The sequence below is a fragment of the Gracilinanus agilis genome, chromosome 2, assembly GCF_016433145.1.
Source record: "Gracilinanus agilis isolate LMUSP501 chromosome 2, AgileGrace, whole genome shotgun sequence".
In the NCBI taxonomy this organism is placed as follows: domain Eukaryota; kingdom Metazoa; phylum Chordata; class Mammalia; order Didelphimorphia; family Didelphidae; genus Gracilinanus; species Gracilinanus agilis.
This window is the reverse complement of record NC_058131.1, coordinates 689,489,551-689,509,071: the sequence shown is the minus strand read 5'-3', so window position 1 is coordinate 689,509,071 and position 19,521 is coordinate 689,489,551. Positions and strand designations below refer to the sequence as shown.

The following is a 19,521-nucleotide window of genomic DNA, read 5'->3' as shown; positions in this document are numbered from 1 at the left end:
CCTCCTATTTTCACAGAAACTCAATGTCTTCATTTAGACCTGGGAGAGGAAATAATGATAGCCGGAAGAGTGTGTTTTACACTAATGAAGACTGGGAATTAATAGACCCAAATCCTAAAGATTTAGAGGAATCAATGGTTCATGAAGAAAGGAAGAAACAAATCTCAGAAGGAAACAAAGGTAAATATCCAGTTCTGTTATTTTTTGAACACCTGCAAAGAACAAGCTAATGTGAGGCCTTAGAACATGCATTCTCTGCCCTCGAACTCCCTTGGGGCTCCCTGTTCACTTTTCTTTTGGTTCTTAAAACTCTTCACCATGTGCGTCAGCCACCTACGCCAGCCTGTTGGACATCACCCCCTTCCATACTATGCTTTAGCCAGATGTGCCTCCTTACTGTTCCCTGGACACAGCATCCTGGCTCCTTTATTTCTGCCTTTGCATAGGCTTTCTCCCTCCATTCTTTTACCTCTTCCTCTAGAGCAGTGATGGGCAAACTTTTTAAAGAGGGAGCCAAAGGAAAGGGCAACTCTTTTGAAGTTTCATTGTATTGTATAATACTCACTGTATTCGTCAGATTAGGAAGAATGTCTTGTGGCCAGATAGAACATTTCAGGGGGCTGCATCTGGCCTGAGGGCTGTAGTTTGCCCATCACTGCTCTAGAGCCATCTCCAGCCTGAGGCCTGGTGTGGTTGCTGTGCTCTGCAGGAACTACTTTGTATGTTTGATGTTCACTTATCTCTATTTATATTTTTTCCTTTTCACTCCCAATAAAGTATAAGCTCCTTGAGGGTAGGCCCTGTTTTCATCTCTACATCCCCAGTCTCTAGCAAGGTACTGGCATATAGCAGGTACTTAAATGCTTGTTGAATGAATAAAAAGGGCACGACCAGTTGAAAAGTTAAAAAACAGAGAAATATAGCCTAGTTCGATGTAACAGAAATTGTCATATCTCCAGTACCATTAGAAAGAAGAATTACATGGCTATATATTTTTATTGAAAAATAATTTTAAAAAAATCTCTTCTACATTTTTTATCTGTTTTTCAAATGGAACCTATTTTAAGAAGAGCTAGAGAAACACGAAAGACCTTTTAGCCCAATCATTTTTATTCCTAAGTTTCCCTAATAACATCAGTATATGGCAGTATCATTTCTTGTAGAAAGAACAGTGGACTTTGGATTCTGGTTCCAGTTCTGCCACTCCTTAGTTGTCTGACATTTATCTCTGCTCTTCCTTGATCTTCTGTAAAGTGCATGTGGTTGAGGCAACACCACCTTTCCTAAGGCTTGCATTTCTTCCACAGTGATTTTTTTTTTTTTAAGGTTTCTTGCCCAATCATTTATTTTTAAATATTGCTAACAGGTAGTTCTTTCACATGTGCGTGTCTACATACACACATACGTGCACACACGCACATACCATTTTAATCACAAAATGTCATTCTTACAATTAGAAAAAAGAAATAAAACATGGGGGGAAAACCAAGTAGCTGGATGTACACACTTTAAAATCCCACCTACAATTAATTACCTTTCAGTTCAGCAGTGAGTAGATGCTACATTGCCATTTCAACATATGTCTAATAAATGCACGGTTGAACCTATTGCACAAAAGCAGAAGTCATGCTCTTCAAACTATATAAACAAAAACATACAAATCAAAAGCTACTCAAGGTAAAAAGAAGCTTGTAAAACATTTCACAATTTCATTTTATATGCCCGTAAATAAAGCTGGACCACGGAAAACAATCCACAGTGATTTTTAAGCTGCAAAGGCCCATGTAGATGTGAGCCATCATCTACCCAACAGCTTGTATTAACCCCTTGTTGTGTTTTAAGTGTATATTTGAATATGGCTACATTTACTTTTATCACTTAAGAGTTCTGCCATGTTCTTAATGAATTTTTGGAGTGCATTTATTGAAGTGGTAGAGGGGAAAATGCCTTTGGGCTTGTCACGGTTCTTTACTGAAGGCAGAAAGTTCCCAGACACTGGAGCTGGAAGGGAGCTGAAAGAGCAAGGCCTAACCCTTTGTCCTACAAATGTGGAACTGAGGCTCAGAGATAAGGAGCAGAGGAGATTAAAATTTGGGTCTAGTGGGCTTTCTATTATACTACACTGAAGAAACAGGAAGTTAAAATCTACTACTTCTCATTGGCACTGTTCTTTTCTGACCAAAGTCCCGGTGCACCAATGCAGACTGGCATTTATAGTTTCAAATGGTAATCTCAGTTGGCGAGGGCACCGGCTCTAGGTTCCGGACGCCCATGCCATTCAAGCACAGGCTTTGGCTGGTCCTGACAAGTGGGAAGGTAGAATGATGGCTGGATGATATGTCAGTGATCTGAGGCCCAGCCTGGCTAAATTCAGAGATGAACTGGAGTCAGGATCCATAAAATACTGATTAAAATGCCTCCAATGTTCCAGGAACTGTGTTAAGTACTGAGGATACAGAGAGGCAGATCAGATAGAGCCCACCCTCCAGGAGCTCATTGTAGGATGGGGGACACAACATAGAAGAAGAAGCTGAACAGCAGGGCTGGAAGACAGTGGCCTATCAAAGTCTACAGTGAAGGTCTACAACCAGGGAGGGAAATGATCTGAGGAGGTGCAAACTTCCTTTGAATTGATTTCATCATGTTGAATGATGAGTTTGGGGTAATGACAAAGTTCAGGAAAGCAGCCGAGTGGGATGAAAATTCCCTGGGCATTATCTTATAGTGATGGGTCCTCCTTCCAGATGGCCATCTCCTCCCCACTTCCACCAGGACTAGGGGATACAGAGGAGGTTGCAGTTTCCAAGTGGATTTCGTCTTGTAGAATGAACTCGTAGGTGATGAATTGTTTTGGTCACAGCTGAGGCATGGGAATGGGAAGTAAATGGTGTTCGCCAGTGGAAGAACGGCCCTCATCAGTGAGGTCAGGGGTCTCTGAACACTGAAGCTGAGAAGTACCCCAAATAGAGAGAGGATGTAATTGTCTTCAGGGGCCGAGCATTCCCGTCCATGTGTGAAGGTGTGGTGATTTGGGGGTTGTCAAGGACTGATAGGAATCTCCCTTGTATGTTCTAAAAGGCACTTTTGAGGTTTCAGATGTGGGTTTCATGGTCTGTGCTAGACAAATGGTTTTGTTTTTGCATAGGAGTAATTGGCTCAGCATTCTCCTTTGATTTTGGCCGTATTCCCTATAAAGGAAAGCGACCTTTGAAAGATATGATTGGGTCATACAAGAACCGAAACAACAGTGGTGATTATCCAGTTGAGTGGACTTCAGGCAATGGCAGTAAATCAACTTCTGAAATACATTTGAAGTTTCAAAACCAACAGGAAGAACTAGAAAGACTGAAGAAGGAACTCTCTAGCCAAAAGGTAACTTTCTCTTTATATAGTTGTATTGGTAGGCAAAGGGCCAAAAGTGGATGAGAACTTAAGAAACTTCCAATCTGAATTTTATTTAACAGTTTCCAGGGCCCATGGCCAGTGTTGAAGGCACAAATGTTCTCAATAATGTTAGCTCCAAATACCTTGAATTTTCATCACTGCTGAACCAATCTTTAAGGGGAAATGTCTTCCTACTTCCTATATGGGTCTGCACCCACAAACCTGATTATCACTCTAAATAGGTTTCAGAAATCTTTCTGAGTCCAAAAATTGTCAACTTTAAGTAGTCATCAGCATTACTGGTAATTTAGTTTTGTCTGGCTGAGACAAGTCAGATAATAGGACTAATTTCTGAGTCAGTCAGGAAAAAGATGAATTTTATAAATCCTACATGTACTTGAATAATTCATGCTAAAATGCTTTAAATTCTCAGAAGAATTTAATATTTGCATAAATGTTCCCCTAGTAGTGATATTATTTAATTATGCATGCATTATTATTTCTTATTTTCTACTTGCTTTCCTTAAAAAAGTAAACCCTTTTTTCCTTCTTTTTTTTTAAAGTCTATCAAGAAAAAGTTCTGGGTTTTAATGTTACTAGTAAAGTTGCTGCATTTCTTCAATATCTGGCAATTGCGTTGTGGAGAGTTGCTGACATTTTTCTTTTTCTTTAGGTTTTAATCATTCATTCTACCTCTGTTCTTCCCCTAACCTCATCTCCCTCTTCAGGAACTTGTCCGACTCTTACAGCAGACAGTCAGGTCATCCCAATATGATAAGTATTTCACGAGCAGCCATCTTTGTGATGGGATCCCAAAAGAAAAGCTTGAGCTTCTGCACCAAAAGGATGACCAGATTCTAGGCCTCAGCAGCCAGCTTGAAAAGTTCAATCTGGAAAAAGACAGCCTCCAACAGGAAGTGAAGAACTTGAAATGCAAAGTTGGTGAGCTCAACGAGCAGCTGGGCATGTTAGTGGAAACAATCCAAGCCAAAGATGAAGTGATCATTAAACTCTCCAGACAGCTCAGTGAATGTGAGGGGAATGCATCTCCCCAGACCCTTAGCACTTCCACGTCCTCTTCCACTAACAAAGACCTTCAGGAACTCGACAGACTAAAAGTAAGCAAGCAAAAAGTTCTTCCTTATTCTTCTTTATTACAGGAGTAGGATTCCCCCAAACCCACCTTGTCTGGGAGTGATTGTGAAAAGGTGGTGGCTGATGATATTGATGATGATCTTGAGGAATTGACTGACTCTGTGTGATTGTAAAGTAAGAAGACTACCGTAGCCAACTTTCAAAGTGTTGCTCATATCCAAGCCAGGGTTATCCTTCAGAGTAATCCCTGAGGCTGTTGATTAATCCGCAAGTCTTTATTAGGTGACCTCTATGTATCAGACCCTGCACTCGATGAGCTTCAGAGAAGCAGAGATGAGCTTCATGTAAGAAAAATCTTTTTAAGAGCCTTTGAGAATCTCACATCTAGGCCAGGAAAGTTTCCTCCAAACTCTCCCCTTTCTGCTGTGTTCCTGTCACTGTTGAGGATACCACAATCCTCTCCTCTCAGTTTCCAGGCTTGCAACCTACTTGTCATCCTTGACCTTCCACTTTCTCTCCCCTTCCATAGCCAATCTGCTGGCAATTTTACTTTCATGACATCTCACAAATCTGCCCCATTCTCTCCTTTGACACTGCCACCATCCAGCTCTTAGCACCCCGCAGCTGGACTGTTTCAGAGCCTTCTGGTTGGCCTCAAGTCTCCCCACTACAGTTCCCCCTCTCTCTATTCAGCTCTCACATTGATTTTCCTAAAGCATAGTCTGACTATGTCCCTTTGACCCTCAGTCATTAAACTCTAGTGAGTCCACATCAGCTCTAGGAGCAGACACTGTCCTGGATTTGGCCTTTAATGCCTTTCATAACCTAGTTCCCTCCTACCTTTCCTGGATTCTTATGTCTCCCTGACTCCCACATACTCTATGATTCAGTGACGCTGGCCTCCTTGCTCTTTCCTGATCAAGACATTCTATTTCCTGAGCATGCATTTTCTTTCTTTTTTTTTTTTAACCCTTATCTTCCGTCTTAGAATTAATACTGTGTAGTTCTAAGGCAGAAGTGCAGTAAGGGCTAGGCAATGGGGATTAAGTGACTTGCTCAGAGTCACACAGCTGGGGAAGTGTCTAAGGCCAGATTTGAACCCAGGACCTCCCGTCTCTGGGCCTGGCTCTCAATCCACTGAACCACCTAGCTGCCCCAGTGAGTATACATTTTCTGTCTTTCTTTCCTTTCTGTCAAGAAACAACTCTTAAGACAGAAAGGCAAGAACTAGGCAATAGGAGTTAAATGACTCACCCAAAGTCATACAGCTAGGAAGTATCTTAAGCCAGATTAGAACTCAAGACTTCCCATCTCTAGGCCTGGCTCTCTATCTACCGAACCACCTGACTGCCCCTCCATGTATTTTCACTGACAGTTCCCCATGCCTCAAACTCTCTCCCTGTTTGCACCTCCTGGCTTCCCTGGCTTGCTTCAAATTTCAGCTGAAAACTCACTTTCTACAAGAAAGTGCTTAAAGTGCCTCCCCTCTGTTGACTGTCTTCCCTTTATTCTCTCTATATATATCTCATGTTTTCATGTCTTCCCATTAAATTGTGAGTCCTTCAAGAGCAGGGACTGCTTCTCTCTCTCTTTGTTCTCCTTGCCCTCAATACAACATCTAGTAACTAGTAGGTGCTTAGTAAATGCTTGTAGACTAGCTGCGTGAGGTCAGAGGTTCTAGTATCCTCACAATTGGGATGTTAACCCAAGTCTTTCTGACTTTATTCCTGAAGCTGTACTTCCAAGCTCTTCCTGTGAGGCAGACAGAGAGAAGTCATGGAAGATGAATATAAAAGTGGGGTCCTGTCCTGCAAGAGCAGTGTCGGGGGGGGGGGTAAAGGTCAGACTGAGCTGAGACTGTCAGGGAAAGCAAAAGATAACCCAGAGATGGTTGAGGTTTTTAATTGAGCCCTGGGGGAGCACAAAACTGCTCAGCTCCAATTTGGCTGCTTTTCCTTGCCAAAGAGAACAACCATTGTACTGGAAAGGATCTTATAAAATTGGCTCATAGAGAATTTGATTCCCAAGGTAAATAGGGGATTAGAAAGAGAACCACTCCTTGCCCTTGATGTTCACCTGGCTCTGGTAAATCACCCCTTAGCAGATGTGTCCATGATCCTTGAAAGAATGTGGGAAATGGTAGAAGTGCCTCAGATACTGAACTGACTAGCAAAAAGGGAAGAGAATAGAATGGGCAAACCCTAGATCAGTGGCCTTGGCTTTAAAATTTTAGTTTATATTTTTTAAGACAGAATGTAAGAGTTTTTTAAAAAGAAACATTCTTGAGATAGTTGATATTTTCCCTAAAATTTAGTGCCTCAGATGGAACAAGAAGTTCCAGATGTCTGATCAGGAGTGGGTACAGTCCAGTTAGCACTGTCATTCTGGACAATGCCCTCCAATTTATTCAACATAAAATTGAATCCTCTTTCTTGACTACTAATTCATTGAACCTACAGGGTATTAAAACCTAAAGTTCTTTTTATCATGAAAAATACATCTAACCATAATTCACCCACCAGGTATTCCTGTCACTGGCTTTCTAAACAGGTGTAGGATGTTACTCACTGAATTTTATCTTATTAGATTTGTATATTGTGCTGGCTTTCCAAGATTGTTTTGTCTAATTCTACAAGATTCTTTAGTCTATAAAGCACCTTGTATTATTAGGGGACTTACATAATAATAGTCCTGTTCCTGGGGAGGGTATTGTAGATGAAGTTTGAAAACTCTGACCCCCACCACAAGCTTTAAAACCAGATTATTTCCTGCCAAGTACTTTAGAGAGCCATAAAATGCCATTGAGAGGTAAGTTGGAAGGTCAGTCAGTTAGAAAAAATGGCCATGTTCCAGGCAATGTGCTAAATGCTGGGGATTCACAGACACAAAAATACAAAAGCAATCACTGTCCTCAGGAGCACATATGAAACCAGTCATGTCCACACAAGCTACACACAGTGACACCAGAAGGCATTGGCAGTGAGGAGAACAAGAAAGTCCTTTGGCCAAAGGTGAGATACGAGCTGAGGCTTAAGGGAAGCCAGGGATGGATGGTCCTTACCAACAGAAAGGGAGGACGGATGCCAGAGAAGACTTCTTGGAGCATAAGGCATCTGAATTTAGTTTTAAAGATCAAGTAAGAATTCAGTAAGCCAAGGGAGCTTTTCTTTTTTTATTTTATTTTTCAAGGGAGCTTTTCTTTGAAACAGAAACTTCTTTTCAATCCCCATATTCTTCCAGTGATGCTGTATGGCTGTGAATCAGAGAATAATACAGTCACTTGGGAATTAAAGTTGTGTATCCCCCAAAGGGCAGTGAAGAGACAGGCACATGTTGGGTATAAATGGACTAAGGCATATTGCCAACACAGATCTGTACCCCAGAAATGGTCTAAGTCAAACTGACAGGCATATATTAAATGCTTACTGTGTACAAGGCACTGTTAAGCACTAGAGTACAAAGAAAGGTAAAACAGTCTCAGCTCCCAAGGGGCTCACAGTCTAATAGTAAGACAGAGTGTACTGTTCAAACTATGTACAGGATAAACTGGAAATAATCTCAGAGGGAAGGTTTTGGCATTAACAGGATTTGGGAAAGGCTTTGTGTAGATGGTGCCATTTTACTTAGGACTCAAAGGAAGCCCAGGGCCACAGTAGATGGAGTCAGGGAGGAGGAGGTTTAGAGGAAGGCAATACAGTCAGTATTCAACACGTGCTAAGTTTAAGATGTCTATTGTATATCTAGTTTGAGATGTCTTAAGAGGTTATTGGAATTGTGAGAGCCTAGAGGTCAGCAAAGAAGTTAGGGCTAGATAAATAGATCTAATTATAGCAAAGAGATAATAATTGGAACCAAGAAGATCACCAAATGATATAGTATGGAGGAAGAAGAAGATTCAGGGGGTCCCCATGGGGCACCCATGGTTAGCAGGCATATCCTGGATGTTCCTCCAACAAAGGAGACTGAGGAAGGAGGAGTAAGATGGGCAGGAGGAGAAGCAGGACTGTAAGAAAAGGCAGGAGCCTCAGGGCCCGAGTGCAGACGGTCCAGGCCTGCTGGAGATGGGCACGTGGAGGAGAGGGCTCCAAGCTGTGAGAGGCCCCTGCCTGGTGCTGGAGGTGCAGGGGGAGGAGGGCTGGGCTGTGTGAAGTGGGTGTCAGCAGGAGGGGCTCCTGAACATCTCGGATCCTCTCTCTCCTTCACTTCTTCCCTAGACAGCATACACATTGCCTTATCCGTTTTGTACTACACTTACTTGTGTATTTGGTCTCTCCAAGGCTGTAAGCTACACAGGCCCTGCAGCCCTGTAGCAGGGAGAATAGAAACATGGGTGACTGGGAGCAAGGCTAAGACAAGACTTTGTGTTAGCAGTTTCCTACCCTACCACTTAACTATATGTAGAAAAAGAGGTCTAATGTGTTATTACTTGGTGAACTTGGAAATGTTCACCCCACCTTCCTTCTCTGTATCTAAAGGGGATTCATGGTGACCTCACTGAGCTTTATAAAGCATCTGGGCCCAGATGCTTTCTGGATCATTTTGTACAGTGTACTGATCCCAAGAAACTGACAGTAGTTTGGTTATCATTCAAGCAATTGAATTTGATTAAATTCATCCAGAATGACTGGGCTACATTCCACCAATTTGAAAAAAAAAATAAGTAGATCAGAAGTCAAAAGGAAATGCCTCCAGTTTACATTGGAAATACAGCTACCATAGGAAAGAGGCTAGATTCCACATAACTCATTATAACATGTCATTAGACAAGCCTGATTCACTGAGGGCACATGCTTCTAATTCATGGAAACTATATATTTAGAAATTACAGGCCAAAATCAGAGTGAAATCACTGGAGTTTTTTGCCTACATTAAGGCCAGAGTAGGAGAGAGCCTTCAGCTTCCTGCTTTGAAATTAATCTACATTCTTTTGTTGTTGTCTTACAACAAATAACTAAGAAGAGCCTCAAGGCTTTTAAGATCAACACAACTCTGGGATCATAAAGATAGCCAGAGGAGGAACATTTGTAGGCCATAGGATTCTCTTTGAATTTTAAGACCATCAGAGAGGGCCAGCCCTGAAGCAGACCTAGTTTCATGTTTGCCCTCTGACACATTGACTGAATGACTGTAAGCTCATCACTTAACTTCTCAGTGCCCCAAGCAGCTAAAACACCTTCATTAATAAGGAAAGAGTACATTACACAACTGTTTCTGAGTTGTATTGGGAGAGAAGTCACAAATTCAGACCAAAATGATGACAAATATTTTAGTTTAAGGCAGAGATTGACAAGGAAATATCAGCAATCCTCAAAAAAATTTTTTTCACACCTTTAAAAATATTTTTAATTGGCATTTTTTAAAACGTCTCTGTCACTTTTTGATGGCTTCCCTTCATCATGCTCTCCCTTGGAACAAATAAGCATAAAAGAATAGAAGCATTTTCAGTGTCTGAAATGTCTACCTCTTCCTTTGCCTGCATCCTTCCTCTGTGCAAAGGATCAGGCTTCTCCAAGGTCTTCTGGATTGGGATTGCCACAGTCACCTTCACAACACATACAGATGAGAGTCTCTTAGAACCAGCATTTGCTGCTAATACAAGTGCTACAGACAACTGGCTGCTCTTCTTCCCAGTTCTTCCTTCCAAAGCTCTTTCACTGCCCCGATTGCGTAAAGGAGAGGGTCTCAAGGAATGTGCTGATATATCTACTTGATGCTTTCCAAGGAATTTCCGCCCAGGGTAAACATCAAAAGGCTGTGGAAAACAAGCTGTGGGTTAGTTCACTTCCAAAGATGAAGTGTCCCCTTTGCACTTTGGAAGGTGCATGGGAAGGGCCCTGACCTTGGCAGCCTGAGTGCGAGTCCCAACTCTGCTGATTATGATCTGCGTGACTGACCTTGGCCAGTCACTTAATGCCTCTGAGCAAAATGGATTCTGGGTCCCCTCCTGTGACTTCAGCCCAAGCTGCACAATCCAGCAGCACCACTCATGCTCCCTTATGTCTTGACATTTCTTGCCATGAATTTTTGTATCTCATGAATCTTATACCAAACTAGGCTTTCCCCTTCCTCTCTTTCTCCTTTTCCTTCTCATTCAGGCCACACCCACCTGCCCTTCTTCCTCCAGGTCTCATCCTTTGTCTTGCCCCTGCGTCTTTCTGCCACTCTTCTTGCTCTGGCTCTTCTTCATCATGTCCTTCCAGATGTCTCCTCCCCAGGTTCAGTCTCTGAGCTTCCATGGAAGTCACTGATCTCCAAACCCTGGAAGAGAGATACATTTATTCTGTTTGGCCCCAGGGCAGAAGCAGGAGCAGTGAGATGGAAAAGCTGCCGAGGGCCAGATGAGAGTCATCCTTGGCCAGTGGCTTTCCCTTTGGGGCTAGTGGGAGGAATATCAGGGAGATCTGCTGCAGGTGCACTCAGTGACTAAGACTGAGCATTAGCTGGAGCCCTCGTGAGGAGGAACAGATCATTCTGGACTGATGCTCCTTGACAACAGGTTTCTCTTCAGTTTATCAAGGCCCAGATCTCTAGCTTTACCTGGTGGCTGGCCACTCTGTTGTTTCTGTAGTCTGCTGTTATGGCAGCGCTCAAGGCCAGACCAAAATGGATTCCCTGCCTTAGGGTTGGGGCAGCCTCTCCTTCCTAGCCCCTGGGATAGAAGCTAAGAAAGTCATCACTGGAGGCCCTGACTGCCTCCAGCCTCTGTGTTCCCTTTTCTCCTAACCCTTGGGCTTCACAATGTGGCTGTGAAAGTCCCAAAACCCAGATGGTGGTATAGAGAGGCCCTGGGCCCAGAGTCAGAAAGACCTAGGCTTGGATCTTCCTCCAACACTTCTGAGCTGGATGACTCCTTGACTCTGTGGCCCTCTCTCTCTCTCTGGGGGAGAGGAAAAGAGCACACCTTCGCCCCCTCCTCTTCTTCTCTTCAAACCCTCACCTTCCACTATCTTTATATCAGTTCTAAGACAGAAGAGCAGCCAGGGCTAGGCAGCCAGGGCTTAGTGACTTTCCTAGGGTCACCCAGCTAGAAAGGCTCTGAAGTGATTTGAAACTCCAGGCATGGCACTCTATCCTCTGTGCCACCCAGCTGCCCACCAAGGGGCCTTCCCATTCCCAAGAGCCCCCCTGGGCCAGCAAGAGTGGGCCTCCCATGCCCTGGTGCATCATGCCACCTTGTCTCTTGATTTCCAGAGAACTTCTGACAGACTTGACTTGAGAACATGGGAATCCAGTGGCCAGGATGCAAGGTAGCCAGGGGAAAGGCTGCTTTTTTTTTTTTAGGCTCAGAGTCTAGAACCTGGCCTCCCATTCCAGCTCTGCCACCTGCTGGCTCTGCCCTGTCCTCTCTAACCCTGGCTCCAAGGCTGTGGAGCAATGGTAGGAACACTTACACTTCCTGCTTTGTAGGGTTGTAAGAAACATCCCTCATTTCTGGAACACTGGCCTCCCGGGAGAGCAACCCCAGAAACTTCCCCATTCTGCAGGTGAGGACACTAAAGCTTGTGAAAGTCACAGGACAGAGGCATGTCCAAGCCAGACCCTGGCCTTCCGAGCTTCTAATCCTGCCTTCTTTCTCCTTTATACACAACCTTTATGAGAATCCATTGAAACAGTGCATTGGAAGGGCTTACCCACAGTCACCATGTCCATGTTAAGCCACCATTCTCCTAGATGAGGGGTCCCTGATGTGGGCTCCATGAACCCCTGAGGACATCTGGGGGTAGACTTCAGAGGTGGGGTCTATGGCATGACCTTCCATCGACAGTCACCATTTCTGCAGTTACTCTGAATGGGGCATGGGCTCCGACACAGTCCAGACACAAAAACAGTCAAGGACCCCTCTCCGAGGACCCCATTCCTCTAAGCCTGAGTGACCTCTCTGAGTGGAGAGCTGAGAAACTTCTTCTTTCCTAGCTGAGTTGACCAGGCAGGTGGGTCATGAAAGGTCAGATCCCAGAGAAAAATAATGAGCCACATGGGGGCATATAAATTCATAGAGAGTGACGCAAAGAACACTTGAGTTGGGAAAATCGACAAGCATTCAAACAAAGAATTTGGCCAACACTGCCAGGAGTGTGGGCAGGAAGCCCTGGTCATCACTGCCCCAATGATTCCTGACTGGTTTCCATGAAATCCCTTGACATGACTTAGCACGTTCTTTCAGCCTGTTTTAATTTATTGAATTTAACTCATTTTGAGGGTGTGTGTGTGTGTGTGTGTGTGTGTGTGTGTGTGTGTGTGTGTGTACCTGGTGTACCTATGGTCTCTCATGAAGACTCCAGTTTCATTGTTCTTTCTCTGACACCTTTCAGTCTTTCCTGCTCAGACTTCCAAGGGATTTGGTTTCCTGAAACCAGTTGATAGCTGCTAGTATGCCTGAGTATCTCTGCACAGCCCACACTTAAGCCTCAGGTCAGCAGAGTTTGTCACTGGCTTATCAATGTGCTCTGGAATGCCAAATTATATAATCAGCTAATTGCTTTTGTGTCTGCATATAGATCTAGCTGTGTGTCCTTTTACAGAAAACATGGGAGTAGCTCTAGAACCAAGGGGTCCGTGGAGCAACAGAAAACAAGTCTGGGAATCAGGCATCAAGTTTCCAGCTCTGCCACATGGAATTCTCCCACCTAAAAGTTGAGGAGATTGTACAAGACAGTTTTTTATATCTTCCAACTCCAGCATGCTAAAATTTAATGTTGTGTTGGATGTGATTTTTAAAAAATGCACAAACAGTACCAGGTAGTTGGAATGATAAATGCTCCTGCTGAGAATGGAGCCTGTATGGATTTAATGAAGATGAGTGTGTGACATGCCATGAAAATAGGATTTGATTCTCATGAGTCTAACTTAAACATTATCAGGAATGTATTTATTGAGGGTTGGCATCATGCCCCAGAACCCTACAGGGGGAGTCAGGAAGCCTGGGTTCATACTGGGGCTTGACCAGCCTTGGAGCAAGCATCTTCTCTTTCTTCAGCCTCAGGGGTAGGTTCCCTTCCAGTCCTGCCTGTTGAGATTCCTTCTGGAACTGTCTCTTTTCTGAAGTTCCTTCTGCCTTTGAACATTCTTTGTTCTGGGGCGTCTCATCTTTTCTGAGTCTGATTCTATAGGTTTTAAAGGAGAGAGTAGAGAAGGGAAGGCTGCAGAGGTCAGTGGGGTTCCCAGGAAGTAACAGGTTGAGAGATAGGATCAGTGGGGCACAGGACCTGCCAGTCTTTGTGATCATAGCAGCACAACCTCTTTGGGGCTCACATTCCCCATTTCTCCATTTGGGAGGCTCTCATGGAGTGAAGGTGTCCATAAACATCTGTGTTTCTTCTTACTCTAAGATGTTGGGTAATTGTGGTCTCCAGAGTGGTCTTGGGTACTCACAGTGTTTGTGTAACTTTAAGAAGTGATTCCCAGGCAAGGAAGCTCTTTTATTAAAAGCAGCAGAGAAAATCCCCACTTTAAAACAGTCAGTTTTAATGTCTTCTTTGTTTTACTAAGAATATTTGTCCTTAAGTTGAAAGCCTAAAGAGGGCTTCAGTTCGCTCACCTTAGATCAAGTCAGTTCTGTAATGTGAAAAGTAACTATGAATAAGTCAGCCCTTCTCTGCCTCAGTTTTCTCATATATAAAATGTATATTTTCCCACATATAATATAATTTCCCCAATATAGTATAGTTTCCCCATATATAAAATTGGGTTGTTGTGAGGAGCAAATGAGAAAACTTTTAAAGTGCTTTATAAACCCTAAAGGGATATATGTAAATGCTCGCTATTAAGAAAAGACATGTCTTAACATGGCTATGTTAATTACTTATATGCTGATGGCATAATCAGAATTCCAGAATGTTTATAATCATGGAGTGGTTTTTTTTTTCCTCCCTTCTGCAGGACTGTCTTCAAGGGTATAAAACACAGAATAAATTTCTAAATAAAGAAATTTTGGAACTGTCAGCTCTTCGAAGAAATGCAGAAAGACGAGAGAAGGATTTAATGGTTAAGGTCAGCTTGAAAATTTTACCCTGTGCTGGGAAGATATGAAAGGAGGACATTCCAATTTGGGAGTTTAGAAAAGCCAGTTAAAACAAAAATCCTATAGAGAAGGAAGTGATTACTTCTTTGAAGTTTGGTGGTACTTTGAAGTAAATGCAATTAATCATTTTTTATTATGGCTTGCCTGATTGAGAAGAGGTATACTCTTATGACATTTAAACAGTACATTTTTAAGTAGTTCTGTTGCAAATAGTTTAAAATATCATTTTGGCATATCTTGCTTTAAAAGAGAATTTTACTAAAAAGTGCCAGAGGTTTAAACTATTCAGGAATTGTTTTGTCTTTCTTAGTCTTATGACTAAGAAACTAGAAGTATATGTATAGGGGGCAGCTAGGTGGCTCAGTGGACAGAGAACCAGGCCTAGAAACAGGAGGTCCTTGGTTCAAATATGACCCCAGACACTGCCTAGCAGTGTGACCTTGGGCATGTCACTTAATCTCCATCAGCTAGCCCCTACCTCCCATTTGCCTGGGAATCAATACAGTATTGATTCTAAGATGGAAGGTGAGGGTTTTTAAAAAGTGCATGTATGTATGAATGTAGAGGTGTCAGATAATGGAAAGGAGGCAAGCCCAACAGATAGTCATGCCCTTTCCAGCTTGACTACAGTCATTTTATCATCTGTAAAATGGAGCCAAAGAACATAGACTCTAATAAATAATCTTACTTTCTTAGCATTTTAGGGCTTGAAAAATTAATGCCCCATTTTACCCTGGAAGGGTGGTGGTAGAAGAGCTACATTCTTGGGACAGGCTAAAGTGAGATAATGTATGCAAAGGGCTTCACAAACCTCACAGCAGTATAGAAATGTAAGCTCTTATAAACTTGTTTTAGAGATGAGGAAATGGAGGGAGAGAAGGGCATTATTTTCCTGCATCTTTCTCCACTCAAGTCCTGCTTCTGATCAAGTGACTGATCCTTTGAAGGCTGTATTGGTGGAGATGGAGCCCTCCCAAGGTAGAAGGCTTTGATTGTATGGACCCACTGATAGGCTGGATGTTGAGTAAGGAGCAGCTAAGTGCAGAGGCTTGTCAGCAGAAAGCTGGCCAAAAGGTGATGGGTTGTGATCTACATTAAAGGAGGGAGCCCTCACCTCAGGGACAGATTCCTGACAAAGCAAGTCTGTCTGTCTATACGTAGACGTGTGTGCATATTTCTGTTCTTTCTGTGTCTGCATCTGAATCAAAGTGGTCATGAGAACAATTTCTTCAGTATTCCAGCCTGGAAGCCAAGCTTTGTCAAATAGAAAGCAAGTATTTGATTTTGCTTCAAGAAATGAAGACTCCCGTGTGCTCTGAAGAGCAGGGACCTGCCCACGATGTCATAGCCCGGTTACTGGAAGACGCTTTGCAAGTGGAAGGCCCAGAACAGCCTGAACAAGCTTTTGTCAAACCTCATCTTGTCAGGTAAATGTGCCATTGGACCATTTCCAGGGTGGGCACGCAGGAATCCTGCCTTCCTAACTTTCCCCTTTGGAGGGAAGGATTGCCTGGAGCTTTGGACTGCCTTTGCCCCCATTTTACAGGTGAAGAAGAAAGGAAGCGGAGGCTGCTTCCCTCCCCCCGAGGATGAGCACAGGGCTCTAAGGCTTGGGACAAAGGGAGACAGTAACACCAGCTGCCTTCCCATGCCCTGTGCCATAGCCATGCTGGGCTCTGACATTTTTATTGTTGTTTGTTTCTTAGAAATATTTTGTTAAGCCTCACTAATTAAGAAAAAAAAAAAAACAGATGCAAAGACTCCTCAAACCCAGAAGAGTGCTTTGAGATCTAAATCCCTCATTTGGTCAGTGAGGAGGTAGGAATTATGGGTGGTCAAGTAACATGGCCAGAGCTACTTAGTAAGAGAGAGAATCAAAGCATGCACCGCATTATGGCTTGTGTCTTTGTGTTTATTATTGTTCGATTTCTTCATTTTGATTGAACTTTGAAGAGCTTATTTTACTTTGTGCCCAGGCCTCCTCCAGTAGAATGTCCTTGTGAACAGGGTCTGCTTCACCCTTGTACCTGGGGCACAGAAGGGGCTTTCCTGGGGCCAGTGGGTACAGGGATAGAGAACTGGGCCTGGAGTCACAAAGACCAGACCAAGTTCAAATATGGCCTCAGATCCTAGTCACTTGGGCGAGTCACTTAACCTCTCTTTGCCTCTGTTTCCTCAACTATAAAAATGGAGGCAACAGTAGCTACCAGACAGAGTTGTGAGGATTTAAGGAGAAAATAGTGCTTAGCACAATGCCTGGCACATAGCAGGCGCTATATAAATGCTTATTTTTCTCCTCCTTTCCTTGTTCCTTGAAGGCAAAGACTGTTTTGTGCCACTTTGGGCCACTCTAGCTCTTGGCACCATAGAATGTCAAGATCAAGGTAACAGTGAGGCCAGTTGCCCTGGGGAAGGGACCTGGCTATATTCACACAGATGGAAATTTGAACCCAGGTTCTAGGCTCCAGTCTGTGCTCTTACCAGCAGATAGGAGCAGTACTGTCATGAGGATGCACACATTTCTGTTAATGGTGTAGTTAAAAGACCTAAAGCAGATTTAAATTTCTTCTCCTCAGTGAATATGACATTTACGGGTTCCGGACAGTTCCTGAGGATGATGAAGAGGAGAAGCTAGTCGCTAAAGTACGAGCACTAGATCTAAAGACTCTGGCTCTCACGGAAAATCAGGAGATTTCCACTGGGGTCAAATGGGAAAATTATTTTGCCAGCACCATGAACCGAGAGATGATCTGTTCTCCTGAACTGAAAAATCTCATCCGCACGGGGATCCCACATGAACATCGTTCCAAAATGTGGAAGTGGTGTGTCGACCTTCGCACCAAGAAGTTTAAGGACCGTGCTGAGCCTGGATATTTCCAGAGCCTGCTCCAGAGTGCCCTGGAGAAGCAGAATCCAGCCTCAAAGCAAATCGAGTTGGATCTCCTAAGAACGCTGCCCAATAACAAGCATTACTCCTCCCCCACTTCAGAAGGCATTCAGAAGTTACGCAATGTCCTGTTGGCCTTTTCGTGGAGAAATCCCGATATAGGATACTGCCAAGGGTTAAACAGGTTTGAATCCAGCAGGGGCAGAGCTCTGTGCAGCCATCTGGACCAGGGTCAGGGGTGGGAGTAGGATGTGATTAAAACCCAAGTCCTTGGACCCATGGCCAGTGCTCTTAAACTGCACTGTGTTTCCTTCTTACTTTTTAAGGGAAGAGAAGAAACAGAATATCTAGTATCTTGAAGAAATCTAGAACAATAAGCCCCCACTTCATGCAGTATGGAGGAAAGCCACTTTACTTTTGTCTGACACAAGTTGGTTCTTCTCTCTCTGATGAACAGGGAGAGACAGATTAATACCCTCAGAGAAAAATGTTCCCATAAAAGTGTCAGACTGTGCCCAGCTCCGCCCGCATCTCTTTGATATCAGAATTTTACATTCCCTAGTATGATCCAAATCCTTGACCTGGCCTTTTGAGGAATGAGCAGTTCCTAGGGAGGGGATTTTTTGGACAACGGTATTCCCCCAATGAGCAATTTAGTTTTGACCAATGTGGCTCAAAGTCTTGTGTTGTATACACTCTGAGCATTCAATAGCTCTTTCCTAGCCTAGTGCAGTAGTAGCTTCTGAACTGGTTTTCCTGACTAGTCTCTGCCCTCTTCTTATGCATTCTTCACATGGCTGGCAAAGCAACCTTCCTAATACCCACATCTGACCTTGTAGCCTTCCTGTTCAGACGTCTTCCATGGAGGCTCCTCCTTAGTGATCACTGTATACCCCTCAGAAGCAGGCGCCATGTCCTTGCTGGGCAGTTCCTCTTTTCTCCTGGTAGAGCTCAAACTAAACCAAACCACCAACACCGTTTGGTGCCCTGAACTCTTCCCCCAATGGAACTCCTTTGGCATTTTTCTCTCAGAATGCTTCTCTTCTTTTGTGTCTGACCTCCCCTAGTGCCTTTGCTCCCATCCTCTGTGCATGTCTTTGGACAACAGAAGTTGGGCAAGGAGTATTCTGGGCTTGTGTCTCCACCTCTGGAGACAATGCCCTTCTTCTTTTTCTCTTCAGAATTGCTTCCATTTGGAGTTTCAGAATTTCATTCTTGAAACCTTCTTATCTCTCTTGGATTAATTTTTCTAAAACCTTGTAGAATTTTAGGCCAGGAGATCAGACCTATACCAATTTCTCTGATTCCTTTGAAGTCAGTCCTCCCAAATACAGAGACTTCCATAATGCTTCGCTCCTCACAACCTTGTGCCATATTGAGTAAAAGCATTATTATCCTCATTTTGCAGATGAGGAAGCAGGCTTACAGAGAGACAGACCCTCTGTTGTCCATAATCACCCAGAGAGTCAGAAAGATCTTGGGGCTTTTAACTACCACTGCTTTCCACATTGGTTTCTGAATTTCTTATAAAGTATCCATGGATTTACTTGAACTTTTTGAACAGGACACAAATTTGATTAGTGAGTTGAAGAAATGTTTCTTGTTTTATTTGTTGTTTGTTTTTGATGAAAAAGATGTGATTGCTCCAGAGAAATAGTCCCTTCAAAGGAAAGAATTGGCAAGAAAGACTAGGTTAAAAACAAAAAAAGGAAAAGAATATCGATTTTCTGTTCTCAAACTTTCAGGGATGCTAGATTAACATCTAACATTTCTTTATTGGGAAGCTATAAATTATTCTGGCTATTTGAGAGAAATGCATCTGTTTCCTGTAAATAACATAGAAGCAAATGTCGTTTTCTGGAAGTATCAGCTTTTTCACTTTTCTTGGTTTACTTGTAGGTTGGCTGCAGTCGCTCTCCTCTACTTGGACCAAGAAGATGCTTTCTGGTGTCTCGTTACCATTGTGGAAGTTTTCATGCCTCGAGATTATTACACAAAGACTCTACTAGGATCACAGGTATTGCAGAATTTAGCAAATGCTACATTTTGGGGGGGTGGGGGGAGATAGAGTTTATATTATTCGAAGATATTTTATTTTCCTAATTACATGTAATAATTTTCAACATACATTTTC

At 43.2% G+C, this 19,521-nt stretch overlaps 1 protein-coding gene across 1 annotated transcript in view; it reads left to right on the top strand.

The window, feature by feature from the left end:
* TBC1D2B (TBC1 domain family member 2B) overlaps positions 1-19,521 on the top strand; it is an 80,792-nt gene that overhangs the window by 52,418 nt on the left and 8,853 nt on the right. The window contains exons 4-10 of the mRNA XM_044659163.1: positions 17-180; positions 3,146-3,372; positions 4,113-4,502; positions 14,359-14,469; positions 15,734-15,927; positions 17,077-17,571; positions 19,287-19,404. Of these exons, the coding sequence (XP_044515098.1) occupies positions 17-180; positions 3,146-3,372; positions 4,113-4,502; positions 14,359-14,469; positions 15,734-15,927; positions 17,077-17,571; positions 19,287-19,404 (1,699 nt within the window). The remainder of the gene's footprint in view (positions 1-16; positions 181-3,145; positions 3,373-4,112; positions 4,503-14,358; positions 14,470-15,733; positions 15,928-17,076; positions 17,572-19,286; positions 19,405-19,521) is intronic.